This window comes from Cynara cardunculus, assembly GCF_001531365.2.
Source record: "Cynara cardunculus var. scolymus isolate 2C chromosome LG 2, CcrdV1, whole genome shotgun sequence".
Taxonomy (NCBI): Eukaryota; Viridiplantae; Streptophyta; class Magnoliopsida; order Asterales; family Asteraceae; genus Cynara; species Cynara cardunculus.
In genome coordinates, this window is record NC_037529.1 from 7,156,330 (window position 1) to 7,171,309 (window position 14,980).

General features: G+C 36.5%; 1 protein-coding gene across 1 annotated transcript; it reads right to left on the bottom strand.

Moving 5' to 3' along the window:
- Positions 1–6,183: 6,183 nt before the first annotated feature.
- Positions 6,184–11,928, bottom strand: LOC112505675. The gene is made up of 3 exons (XM_025109577.1): positions 10,708–11,928; positions 7,065–7,181; positions 6,184–6,942 (listed from the first exon to the last, which is right to left on the bottom strand). Exons 1-3 carry the CDS (start codon positions 11,926–11,928, stop codon positions 6,184–6,186), a joined length of 2,097 nt encoding a protein of 698 aa, XP_024965345.1.
- Positions 11,929–14,980: the final 3,052 nt, after the last annotated feature.

Sequence of the window (14,980 nt, forward strand, 5' to 3'; positions counted from 1 at the left end):
AATATTAATTAGTAATTAAAATTAGTTAATAAATTGAAATTAAGATTAATTAATAATTAAGAGTAGTTAATAAATTGAAATTAAAATTAATTAATATATAAGTAACAATTAACATTAATTGAGGTTATATTGAAAAAAGTGTCAAAAACTCTTAAAACGCTGCTCAAACAATGTTAAATCTTCTCAAGGTCACTGAAGAGTTTGTTTAGCTATTAATTTTGTTATCCCAGAATGATATAAGAACAATGAATTCAATAAACACAATGCAATGATTGAATCTGTCAGCTTGTCTATTGATCAAATGATTGAGTACAATGTAGTTTTATGTGCCACAGGCAACGGTTACAATATGATTAGCTAATGATTGGAAAATGAACGTGTTAACTTATTCTAGAAAATAGAGAAACTATATATACCTTGACGGTATTTGCATTTTAAGCCCTTCTACTTTATTACAAACAAAATAAAAAATCTAACATTCTCCCCCTTTTGTAATAATGCAGCTCTAAACAAATTTTTGTCTTCTCGGACAGTGACCAAAGTATGTCTCGAATCTTCGCATTATTCTTATGTACTCCAGCTTTTTGTCAATAAGGTCCAGAGTATTCATCATCAAGTTCTTGTCATATGGGTTGAGTTTATCATGACCTTTTCTTTCCAGCTCAAGCTTATCAAGACCTTTTCTTTCCAGCTCGAGCTTACTTCATAGCTTCAGTTTGATGAGCTTTATGGTTCCATCTGAATAAGTTGCTAGCTCGTTGAACCTCATGAACTTCTTTTCTCCGATGTTGTTGGAGTACACTATGCCAACCTCAGGCTGCTATGTGATCAGGAACAAAGGCAGGGACTCTATGTCTTCTAGACTCTGATTCGGCTTCAACGGGTTTATCTTCGATAGATTATTTTCGATGCCCATCTGTAAGTCCGTCATGTATCCGAGCATTATCTGACGAAGTATGAAGTGCTTGATAGCTTTAAGAGCTATTTGCACGTCTTCCGGCCTGATTGTCCAGTTACAGATGTCTAGGTACATGCTCTCGAAGTTTTCAAAAGATAAGTTCCTGAAGTCAACTTCTGAGAACTTCCATTCCTTGCCGTCAATTCTGATAACAATGAAAACTGGGAATCGAACGTTCACGAGTCTGTCAATGTATATATCCTTTATGCCCACTATTTTGTGCCTTGTCTTGACCATCTCTAGTGGTTGAGACTTAGCCTTTAGCATGTGCATGTATTCGATGACCTGAATGCTATTGAGGTGAGTGATCCAGAGAACTCAAACCGGATCCAATTCAACAATTCTTCTGACGGAGACTTTAAACTCGGTATCTTTAAGGAACGGGACCCTGATTCTTGTTCTCTCCCACCTCTATACATGAGTTGTTGTTGGAGTACTCTGGCCCGAGGTTCTCTGGCTTGTTGGTGGTTGGGGAATCAATCGATTTCTTGGAGGTGATTCTGGTAAGGCTTCGTTGAGATCATTGATGTGGTCGAAATCCCTTTCTTCAAGCATTTTGTCATCAAAGAACGCAAAGAAATTGTCGATATCTTCTTTAATTTGTTGAGGCTGAGGCCCTTCTTCATCAGAAGCAACATTAGTCGTTTCAGCACTTCGACCTTTAGCAGCCTCCGACTTTTCAACCATTGGCTCTAATTCCACCTCAGCCGCTTCGGTGGCATCAGGTTGTCTTTGACTTTGAGGTTGTGATGGTTCAGTACTTGTAGTCGGTCTTTAGATTTGACGAGAGATGTCAGGGCCGGTGGTTCTCTGTCTTTTCTCCTTCTCATGATGATCGAGGCCATCGTCCCCGTCATCATGTCTTCATTTTGAACCACCTGCCTGACTCTTGCACAAGTCCTCAAGGATCTGAATCCTCTCGAACATAGCTTGGAACGATGTTCTGATGGCGTTTGCCATGGAGTTGAGCTGAGTAGATAGACTGCAGAAACTGCTTTTGGACCTTATTTTGAAAGGCGTAGAATTTCGGTCTGATGACATATTCAGGTTGGGTTTGCACCCTGAGCATGCCAATGAGGTCAGCTTCTACTTGTACTCAATCATCTGCCTCGGACAACAACTTTGCATAAAGTAAGGACTTTTTCTTCGGTGGAGCATTCGGCTGGTTGTCTAGGCTCAGAAGTAGGTAATCGTTGTGGCTGTGGAGTCGGATTCACGTGCTCCATGATAGATTTTCCTTTCAGTAATCTCCTTAGTTCATTAGAAGCCTTTGAAACAGAAAATTCAAGATCTTTAATCTTTAAAAGCATTTGATCATGTTCTTCTTAAAAAACTTTTGTTATTTCTGAAATCTTTTCTTCAAGAAAAGGTGGAACATACACTTTTGGTTCAACATCAATTTCAGTATGTTCAGGTTGGTTTTGGGAAAGTTCTTCCTTAGTGTAGCTTATGAAATAGTCATCCGACAGAGGTTGTCTGACATAAGGATATGACTCATTCAGTTTAGCATTCATAAAAGGAAGTCGCATTTTGTCCAATCTTTTCTTGTTGGCATCTTCTCTTGCCTTAACTTTAGGAAATGATGGAGTTAACTTCATTCGATATTTAGGATCTAGTTTCATATAAAGATAACTATAAAATGTTGGAACTTGTGAAACTGCCTTTCCCAAGCAACTTGGGTTTTCAAACCCCAAGCCAACTTTGAGTTGATAAAATAAGAATTCATTTGGTTTGTTCATTAAAATCGTTTGATCTGTTTGAACCCTTTTAACCAATCTTTCTTCAAGATTCTGAAGTTTTGACATTAAATTATAATTTTCATAACATACTTTTTCATACATCAAGGTCTTAGAAACGTTTATCGTTATTGTTTAGAAATCTCTAATTTTCTTCTTTCAAAGATTTAATTAATTGCAAGTTTTGAGCTTTTTTACAAGAGAGAGTAACAATTAGCTCATGATTCTGTTTGCACTTGGTTTCCCAAGAAGCACTCGGTTTCTTTTCTTTTTGCAGCAACGTCTCATAAACTACGTGAATGTCCACATCTGATAGACTTGCTCTGACTAATCTGAGAAGCAAATCTCTTCCATTCCGATTGAAGATTGCTCAGAAACTTGATGTTGTTCTTTATCAGTGTCTTCTGTATCCCATTCTTTCTAAGCTTATTCAATAGATTGCAAAACCTCTCGTAGACAGACTTCACCATCTCACCTTCTCTTGCCTTGAAGTTCTCATAGCTCTTGATGTAGTTTGTCACTTTGATATGAGCACATATACGGCTCCCCATCATCTACTTCTCTATCTGGTCCCACATGGTCTTCCCACTTTGTTTATGACTATCTATATTGGTATAGATATCATTTGGAGACCTTGAAGAATGTAGGACCTTATCATCCTATCAGCATCAACTCGTGTCTTTTCCATCTCTCTCATGGAAGCATACTTCCTCGTCACTTGTTGTTGTACGAGGATTGGCAAATTGGCATTAGGAGAAGCCGATATGATGTCCATGAAGACGGTTGGTCCATCTTCCATAGATTCTCTCATCAAAGGGACAAGTTTTTGTCTGTCAATGAAATCAAGGAATCTGTTCTTCCATTGAGGATAATCCCCTCTGAACAGGCCGGAGGTTTTGTGTCTGAACCAATTGTCATTGCCTCTCCAGATGACATTGTTATATATTCTCATTGTGATTTTACTTCATTTAAACACACACTTATCCGACCAACCCAACTCAACACACACGGTTTGAATTAGGTTATAGTTTTGTTGGTTGAGAACTTTTAAATCACAAACATTGGGTTGGATTGTTTAACTCAGCCAATCCAATCCAATCCAACCCAACCCAACCCAACCCAACCCAACTCATGTGCAATGTGGGCATAAAGTGACTTATAAACCCACAATTACAGAAGAAAAAAAACAAAGGATTGTGAGTTGAAGTATTTCTAAAGTGTTTTTGAGTTTGTTCATTGTTTAACAAAATCATGTTGAATTGATAGAATAATGTCACCTGGTTGATCAACTTTGTGTAACATATTCAAAGCTGATATTGAAGAGTTGGTTTCAGACTTATGATTCAACTTTATATGATTTCTAAAAGAAAAATGATTGTAAATATACTTTGATGCTCTTTTCTTGTTAAACCTATTCGTTTTAAAGAAACCTAACACCACATAAGAAAAGGTAAACTATAAAAACTTACACTATTTCAACGATAAAAGTAGGGTTGCACCCAACCCGAAAACTCTAAGCCGATTATATGGAATTAACCCAACTCAACTTAACCAAAATTTTGTAAGGCAGTAACGGCTTTCCAACCGTACATCAAAAAGAAGTGATCTTAAAAATAGATCAAATCTCGTACGAATATATACATATATAGAGAAGGGATCTTTTACAAACTCAACCATTAGTACAAACCAATTAATTTGAGATATTTTTAAAAATAGAGTTTTTTTTTTATCATGATTTACATATTTATGGAAAAGATTATCATAGTTCATTTTTTATGATTAACACTTTGTATTAGAAAATGATCGAGATTCATAGAATCAGATATTCATTAAATTAGATGAACAGTTGAGATTGATTTATACTAATGATTGAGATTATAAATGAAAACACCTATATATATATATATATATATATATAGACAGATAGATAGATAGATAGATAGATGGGAGGGGGAGGTTCAAAGAGAATAGTAACGAAATAAAAGAACTCAAAAACTATTAAATCACGTATAAATCACATGTTATTTTACACCAACAATTAATAAAAAGTTATGTGCCCGACGTGGCCTGCAACCTTAGATCATGACCAAATTCGCATGAGACACAAATGATTTTACACGTGATTTTAGAGTAAAAATCACATTTAATTCTACCATTTTCTTATTCTTTTATTTAGTTATTGTTCTTATATAAACGTGTCTCTCATATGAAGATGTATATTTGCTTCTAACCCTAAGGAGTTGGGTTGAGTTATTAAAGAGAGAAACCAAAACTTTAACCTACAACATTAAAAGCACTTAATAAAGCAACAAGTATCAATCAACAACATTTTATTTTACTATTTCAAATTAATTACAAGTTCAAACATATTCTTAAATAATATTCTCTCTCTCTCTCTCTATATATATATATATATATATACATGTATATGTATGTATATACATATATGTGTATGTATATATGTGTGGGTGTGTTGAGAATCTTGGTTCACAACTCTACCCTATCTCTAAGAGAATAAAAATTAACCTTCACCCATCATAGCATTAACATTAGCATCATCCTCTTTTGTCTCCATTCATTTAAGGGAAATGATCAAACCATCTCATATCACATGCCATTATGTCACCTCAACCTTCTCTTTGTGTAATGTGTATGACCACACATTCACATTCTCCAATGATATCCACCTCCTTACCCGTTAGCCTACACATTCACATTCTCCAATGATATCCACCTCCTTACTCGCTAGCCTAAAGCAGCAAGCATTAGACTACTACAATCACATGTTATCTTTTAAGAGGATTGACCTCTTATAACTTGCTTATAAGAGAATACATCCTCTCATCAATCTCTACATTGCTTAAAACTGAATCATTGGAAATACACTTGTATCCATCCATTAGTTACTACTGGATGCTTTAACCCTTAATAATAGCACAAAAATGAACAAAAAATATGATCAACACTCATCAATCGCCAGCTATAAGAATCTGCAGCTTCCACTGCTCTCACATCTTTTACCCCTACCCTACCCATCCCAAACGAAACGAACCCGTCATATATCCCACTCAAAATCAGGATCGCAAACGGCTGTCAATCCCAAATCAAATGTGTTAACAGATAAAGCATGATAATAATGTTGGGTTTTAAAGCAGAATCAGACTAGAAAAGAACGAAAGTGAGAATAGAAACATGGCTGATAAGAATGAACTAGTAACATTAATGATGATGACGGCATGCATTGCATATCATCACTCACCAGCCATAAAAGTCTGCATTTCTCTCACTTCTTTTAAATTACCATACCAATTCCAAAATCAAATGTCTTCTCCAGACACAAATTCTACTTGAAAGAATCACGAAAGGTCTGGACTAGAGCTATCTCTTCTCTAGAAAGAAGGTTTGGTGTACCCTCAACTCAACATGCCCACAAAACACTGGTAGAAGGCTGAATATCATGGTGTTGCCTCCTATGCATGAACCATCAAACTAATATCCATAACGAGAAGGACGACCACGAGTATGGTATTCCAGAAATGAAGCTGTGGAAGAACGATACTCGGATGCATGGCCCACATCACGATATCCAGCCGCTTGCAAGCCTCCTGAAAGACGATACTCTGTTGGTTGTGTTGCAGAAGGAGGAGGATACTCTCTGCTTACAAGGCGGTAGTGTGATGGCAATACAGCAGCTGCTGCTGGATGGTGATGGTATTCGACTCTTTGGCCTACGAAGGGGTACCCATCATCACGGTATGTAAGAGGCTCTCTGCCATACAAGTGATGATGTTCCCTATCGTGCTCTTGGTGCCGACTAACCATCTCATCATGGTGCCTTGGTTCTGTATCTAGAACACGGTAGGACCGACTAACCATCTCATCATGGTGCCTTGGTGCATAAGAGTATGCACTCTCGTAGCCATATGACCTCACAGGAGCCAGCTCCTCCGGAGGTGGCGGTGGAAGGTATCTTGCAACAGGGCGCACCGGAGAAGGAAAAGCCTCCCGTTCATATCTAACATGGGGCTGACCATAGTCTTGGTACCTTTTTCGCTCCCGACCCGAAGGAGGGTGGGGTTGCGTCTCTTCCTCCGGGGACCACCTTTTGCGTTTCTTTCCGTCTCTAGCTATGTGAGCACCTTGTCTACTTCTACGACTTTCATCTGCCCCACTTCGATGATTTTTTATGGCCTTTTGTGGACTGGGGCCACTTTTCGCAGCAACAAAAAGTTTACACAACTTCGTCACCTTTGGAATACAAATTTACTGATACTGTAACTAAAGTACGGTTGTCGGGGATAGTTCTGCAATTTAGAACATATTTGTCTCGATATATTCATGAAACAAATTACAAAGAGAAGAAGACATACCTGCTGCGCATTCAGTTGACAATCAAATTTGTTCCTACTATAGTAGTTTTCTTTGATGACATTCCTAAAAATTTCCTCTGCCAATGGCAAGCAATCCTGCATCACAGTAAATCGAACCTACAACATAATTACATATTTTTGTTAGTAATCAATTAAGGAGTTCTGACAGAAAAATAAATCAGATACACGAGAATGATACATGAGTTGATGCATTTGATCACACAGAAAATTTGACATTAATAATGGGAGACAAAACAATAAGAACCGACATTGTACAGTGGATAACAGTGTGAAAGGATTACTAATCAAACACAAGCCTCAACACTATGGTAGCACTTATCAATTCATGAGGCACACACGAAGGTCGTGCAATATTATATGTTTCAATAAAATGATTGATTGTGATAGTCCCTCAAACAACAAAGACGCTTTTTCATCACAAGACATACATCATATGCCCCTCTTTATTCCTTGCAGCAAAATATAACACCGTATGTGGTAACTTGGCATGACAGGGAACACAATGTTTTGACACACAACTGTAACAATAAAATCAGAATTTCGAAGATTTGAGCATGGTAATGTTGATAGACAGAACTTGACATTATTAGCAAACACCCAGTAGACAGCACATTACTTACAATTGGTTAACATGTCTAAAGGCCAATATCTCAAGACAAGATCGAAACATGGCACAAGCAGAATCCTTTTCTGAACAAACAAGCTAATACTTTCTGACATCAAGGAAGGTAACAGGTTACTAGATTGAGGCTACAAATTTCAATATATGAAATAACCCTTCCTAAACGTAGAAGAACAAGAACTTCAAACTAGCACAGATAGGACATATCCTCGTATCCTTTTGTGTCCTAACTGCTGTTTGAGACAAGTGCTTAATCCCTCAGTTTATTAATTCCAGAGCATGTGCAAACCTGGCTTGATAGGAAATAAAAATTGTCAACAAATTTGTCATTACATCCTTTTTGCACTTGAAGGTACGAGAAGCAATAAAGAATCCACTTTAGGCTTAGTTGCCTGACACTCTAAAACACAAAGACTCCTTCAATTCCTTTGAAGTATTTTTTAATTGCTTCTTTGCTTTTATGAATCCTCGGCATCTCAAGACTCTTAAGAGGTGGGCTTTTCTGCCACCCCGGAGCAGGGAGTTATATATTGATAATATCCATGAACAACATATACGCAACCTCTACATCAGTAGAAGTCGTCACTGCTACCTATGATCATCTTAATTAGAACTACAGACATGAGAAGTAGGCAACTTATTGTTGATTAAACAGCTAAATTCCATCACAGCTCACTTCCTGCTAAAGTTGGACTGAACCTAGACTCATGAGAACGTTATTAATATCAGTGTGCAAGAGGAAACATCAAATGTTTATTTTTATACAACCACCTACAGACTTCTACATCAATGGTTATGGTTCAACAATTCTCCTTATGTATAAATCACTTCTACCCTTCAAGTTGGATCGCACCCAACGTATCAAGTGCATTTTAAAGCACCTATAGCTTCTTGTTATTTTCTATTCAACAATATCGTCCCCCATTGTGAACTTTTAGTAAATCAAGGAAACAAAAAAATATGGATTTGTTATTGTTTACATTATAGTGCAGTTTTCTCCCTTTAGCAAGCAATAAGCTTGAACAGATTGAATTATGTCAATCAATAATAGCATATTGTAGTCGGGCTTTGGCCCGGACACCCTTACAAAAAAAATAATAGCATATTGTACCGGCCAAAAACATGGAATTGATGTCTAATTCTTCTAGTGCATTACATCATAAACAGATTGCTTTGATAGTAGCTATCTAGACCGTTCCGTCAAACATTTAATGTGTCTGGAGTTGCAGGGTCAAAACATCATTTTGGGCAAGACTGGAACTGTTTGAGACTTAATTTAATTGGGTAAGTTTCAGCACAATTGCAGAATAAGCAATAAGATCCAAGAGTTTTTGGCAACCTTAACAAATAAATTAAGTGAAGCATATATGGCCTAGGAGTTTCTGACATCTGTTGGTGCCTCTAACAGAACTTGATATTTACTAAGGAAAAATGTTATTTTATCATCTCTGAGAGGTTTTTCAGTAGGCTTGTAGCTTTAGTTTCTCAGTAGTGTGCGTTTACAAATTCATACTAAATTCTATATTAGTTGGAACCCGACAATAGGCTAAACAAGGAGGAAAACATACTATTTGCAAAGTCATCTGAGTAGCAGCAACAATAGAAACTTGACCTCAAACTAGATGAGACTTGACAATAGGCTAAACAAGGAGGTAAACAAAGTACTTGCGAATTCAATTGTGAGTAATAACAATAGAAACTTGATCCAAAACTAGTTGTGAAGGACAGTAGGCTAAACAAGAAGAACAACAAGATACTCTGTATCTTATTTTAGTCAGGCCAGAATAGCAAGGATGAAACAAAGAAAACTTCTTTAACATAGTAAAAAATATTCCCACCAAATTATCTAGAAAAACTGATATTATATAAGGAAAAATACAGAGATAAAATATTTGGGTTGGAAAAGTAACATAATTAAGGTTGAACCTGATAAGGAATACAGGACAAGTAGATGTTTCCAGGCCAAAATGACAATATGAGCTATTTAGATCACTAAGTAATAGGTCATTCTGTGGAGCTGAAGTTAATTTATGGAACTGCATCACATCCTCATCCTCGTCCTACTACAAAACAAGCATTGTCATGCACTCATGCTTCAATCTATGTAAAATATGGTTCACGTGTTTGTCGATGTCGTCAGCTGCAATACCAGGGGTGGTGGGCCAAGGCCAATACGCTCATGTCTAACCTAATTTTACCTGATTCTATCTCTTTAAAGATCTTTTGCCATGTTAGTGGTCATCCATAAAATGAATTTTATCATGGATGGCTGGGCCTCATATGAAAACCAAACAAACCCAATAAATTCCACACTGAATAGGGTCTTGGGAAGTAAAATGTATGCATGCTTATCATTTGCCCCGAGGTAGAGAGACTATTTTCATGAAGACCCCAGCTTGCAAAAGAGTGTATCTGGAAAACAACAAGCACATATGACATATCTGGTGAATATGGAATACGGTGATTGGGTGATGTGAGGATTTCAAGCAAGTAAAGATCCGTCAAGACGGATATGCAATAATAGCATCAATGCATCCCAGTTTAAAATTACTCTACTGGGTCAAATGACAATTATATATAGAGAGATATATCAACTCTTAATTGACAAGCATATTTTGGTCATTAAGATCCAAAAGATAAGGTATCTGCTTCCAGGTCTTTTTTCATTTTTCCTTGAGAAGAATTACTAGAAGCATCAAGAAAAAATATTCCATACAGAGATTTCCTTGGTATTACATCCAAAAAATTACCTTTCAAATATTATTAGATCCGTACTATAATCAGATAGCAAAGCAGTTGATCTTTATGATGTAATATCTCGACATTTATCAGTTAGTAAATCACTTAACATTGTGTGTGCATATGCATAGAAGCCAGAAACTCCTAAAATCAACAAATAAGTTACCGACTGGACCACTATAACGGAGATATATATCATGTATGTGTGTGTGTTTGCTGTGTATGAATCAATGTGTCTAAGTAGATAAATATATCACTAACTTGAGATGGAAATGCCGACTTGAACGCCTTTGGTTCAATGTTAAAACCTCCTGCTCCCGCAGCTTTGAAAATCCCATACATCAATCTCAGATCAACATCAAACAAAAACAGCCTCATCCCTTTATAGACCTTTGCTACCTGATCTTTCTTGCCTGCAGGCAGCCCAAGAATTTTGTAACGGAAGCAGTCAGCTTTTGTTTTCGAACTACACATAAACACCATTCCCATGCTCTTAACCTTTTCTAAAGCCTTCTTTTTTCTAGAGGATTCTGACTTATCTCCATCCACAACGGCTATCTCAGAAGCCTTTTGTGCAACCTCCTTCTTCCTGTTCCTCCTAGGTCTCCTTCCCCTTCTATTGGAACCATTGCCTAATTTTTCTCCTTTTTTCTTCTCCTCAGATTTCTCCTCAGCTTCTCCTTTAATTGAAGCTTCTTTGACATCCTCATGTGTTGCTTCTTCCCCTATAGCCTTTTCTTTGTCATGATTTTCATCTATTGTAAGTCCATTTTTAGCTGCTATTGTTGCATTTACTTCATTTGCATCCCCAATCACCATCTCAGAAGCCTTTTGTGCAACCTTCTTCTTTTTGTTCCCATTTCTACGCTTATTTCCCTTTCCCTTTGAATTCCCACACAAATTTTCCCCATTTATATGTTCTTTGGTCTTCTCGTCTTTTTCTCTTTCTGCAACTTCTCTGGCAGCATCTTCCTCGTGTGATGATTCTTCCCCAATAGCCTTTTCTTTGTCATGATGTTCATCTATTGTAAGTCTTTCACCTATACTTGCTACTGTTTCATTTCCTTCATTTGAATCCCCAATCACCATCTCAGAAGCCTTTTGTGCTGCCATCTTCTTTTTGTTCCCCTTCCTACGTTTACTTCCTTTTCCCTTTAAATTCCCACCCAAATTTTCCCCAGTTATATGTTCTTTGGTCTTCTCATCATTTTCTCTTTCTGCAACTTCTGTGACAGCTTGGGCATCGTCTGTTTCTCCTTCTGTTAAAGATATTTCTTTTTTGTGTCCTTTGTCTATCTCAAGTCCTACCAGAGAATTTCCGTCTTCCATACCGTTTGTACTTCCAGGACGTGCCATAGTTTTCTCCACAAGCACTATTGATGTACTTGATACAGTTGATGGTATAAGAACTATTTGAGCCCCATCCTCTTTGGGACTTGAGTTAGATTTTGAAACGTCATCCTTTTCATTTACATCAGCCATTGATACAGGGTCCTGTGAAATTTATGTCATGGAACCAAAAACAAGTAAAATAATCAGAAAAGGGTTGAGTAAACGTCAACGTGATCACCCAAGATGGTCATTCATCAGTATCAAGAAACAGAACTTATGCCAGATTACATAACACGGATTATTTACATTATTTGAAGAAAAAAAAATTCATATATTCGACGGACCAGAACATTCTTAAGAGTAACAAAATCAACACTTTGAGGTCTTCAAACACAGGGAATGAAATCTAATCATATAATGGTCTACTAAATAAAAAAGAAATAGTTAAATATGGGAAAGGCGTATGAGTTGTGGCAATAGCAAACAGAATCTCAAGTTTATGAACTACAGCGAGAATTCCTTTCCTAAGTCTTAACCTAGCCTTCTGTTCAAGCTATCTGTGATCACGCAAGAGAAAACAATGGCATTCTTTTTCCATGGATAGTAAAAACCGAGTTCAATAAAGCCTAGATGACTATCTAGATGGTAGATTGTGGAGAGGTGCAAAGGAGGTTTAGTGCACCAGGGACGTTGAGATGCAAAGAAAATAGAAAGAAATATGAAAATCATCTGGCAGATGGGCACTGGGTGGATGTGTTGGATTAATATGAGAGAGGTGAGCCTTTTCCCAAGTCTGAACAGAGGAGGTTGTTTCTTTGGTTCGTGTGGATGGTATTCTCCTATAGCACGCATACATTTATATAAGCACGACTAAACAAAACAAATCATGTTGTTGCTCATTTGTAATGGTACGGCTTCATTCAAAGAGCTTGACCACCCCAAAGCCGCATATGCGGTGCAGGGGATGATGGAGTTTGAAATTATGGAATCAAAACCAGGACGAAACTCCAATCAAAATTTTAAGATTCGCATACGAATCTGACAAAAAAGAAGAGAAAATAATATAACATAAACCAAAAACATTAATTTACCAACCTTTTTTCTAATTCAAATGATATTGTAGTTTACACAATTCAAACATGAGAGCCATTCACCAAAGCTATTTACTGAACCTCGTTTGGAAATTCAAGACCTTAGGAATCAAACACAAACACAAACAACAAACACAAAACCCTAGACTAGTAACCAAATATCACAAAAAACAGAACTTCACAAACCAAGGAAATCAATGTGAATGGTTAAAAATCAAGTAGATGCTAGAGAAATTATGCAATATTTACCTTATGTTGCGAAGACATGAAGGCGTATAGAATGAAGAGATCAAATAAATGAAAGTTGGGAATAATCAGACTTGCAGAAGAATACCATTTCCGATCTCCAATTATCGGGTCGAGCTTTCTGACCTACGATCCAGGTTTGCTACCATCCCGGATCAAAACATCCCGAGCATGTGTTTTCGGGTTAAAGCCAAATCTACCAACAAATCTGTATTATGCAATCTGAATATTTTTTTCACCCAAAATGTTAATGACTCAAAACGCAAAATGCGCGAGGACTTGAGGTATCAAATTCTTACAGAACAAAATCAGCGCCTAAATATAAGAGTAAATTACAGTTTTGGTCCCTTTGGTTGTTACTCACAATCAATTCTCGTCCCACTTTTAGGCTAATTACGGTTTTGGTAATTATGGTTACCATTTTGTTTCCAATTTGGTCCATGTGTTGCCATTTTGTTTCGGATTTGGCCTATCTTGTTAAATCTGTTAAGAAACGCAGTTAATTTAAAGGACATTTTGGTCTTTTGACTTATTTGTTTTATCATATTGTCGTCTTTTTCTATTGCTTTTAGATAATTTTAGTGTACACATGCTTAATCTATATGTACGATCAATTGATGCATCCTAACCACAACCCAAACCCAAACCCACTTTCGGCGAACCCAATAGTCTGATGAAGCATTATAGGTCATCTTCTCCAATAAAACCTCTCCGGTCATCTTCTCCGGCGAAACTAAAATGGTTGATGAAATACATGCAAAATAATTAACAAATCATGATTCCAAAACAAGCTTATAATTCCAAACAAAACTCAGATTCCAAATAAACGCAAATCATAAATCAAAACCCAAATAAAAAATTGAATCTAAATCAAAACCTAAATCAAAACCCAAATCCAGATCCAAAATCGTAACTCAAATGAAAGAGTAAATCAAAAGAGAAATCATAATTCAAAAGCAGACCAACAAAAAACAAGCCCAATCATCTTCAGATCCACGACAAAGGGTACAAAACATATTTGTTGGTTCAAAAAGAAATCTGAAGTTCAACGAAAAGATATAAGACTTTGAGTGAATGTCATGATCGGCTTTGTTCCTCATCGACGACAAAACCCAACCATTGTAACCACTCCTTTTGTTGGAACTTGATTTAATAGTGAGAAACATTGTCCCACATAGGAGAGCCAAGGAAATTTAACCCACTTAATATACACCAACCCTTGAGCATTAAATGAATTATTTAAAAGTTTGAGCTTTGGTGTGTGGTGTTTCATTGTGGCCTCTTCTTGATACATATTTAAGGTCAAAAGATGGGCCTTGGCCTCAATCGGGCTTTAACCCGACCTGAACGACAGATTAATTTCGCCAGATTCAAGTGCAAACTTAAATTTGGTTGTTGTATCCTCTAGATGAACGCCAATTATAGCGGCGAATTTTGGTCTTAGGACACTGCAATTGTGCAGGCCTCAATCGGGATCAAGATCACGAAGAATTTTTTAGTGTGTGGTTGTAGTTGATTCTTTTTAATGTTCTAAAAAAATCCATCATTTTTAGTGTTATATTTTAAGTGGTTGGGTTGGAGATGCCCTAAAACTCCATATTTATAAGAAAGAAATAATATTTAATTATTTTTTTACCAATAAAAGACATAGAAATTAAGTATTTAAGATGGATAAATAATATTTTATTAAATGTATTGAATATTTTAATAATATAGTTAATAATATAATTACTAAAATAGAGTACATGATGAAGTTAGATGTAACTTTTTTGGAAATTTTAACTTTTGATACTCTATTTTGGAAAAATATAACATAACTATTAGTGATGTTCTAAGAGAGATAAGATGAAAATCTACAAATTTGG

What these genes read in the sequence shown, in the direction of transcription:
- LOC112505675 (XM_025109577.1), bottom strand. Translation starts at nt 11,928, where the DNA reads ATGGCTGATGTAAATGAAAAGGATGACGTTTCAAAATCTAACTCAAGT. An exon ending in AGTCGGCATTTCCATCTCAA is followed by an intron (nt 7,182 to 10,707) that starts GTTAGTGATATA and finishes ATTATGTTGTAG; the next exon opens with GTTCGATTTACTGTGATGCA. An exon ending in GTCAACTGAATGCGCAGCAG is followed by an intron (nt 6,943 to 7,064) that starts GTATGTCTTCTT and finishes TGTATTCCAAAG; the next exon opens with GTGACGAAGTTGTGTAAACT.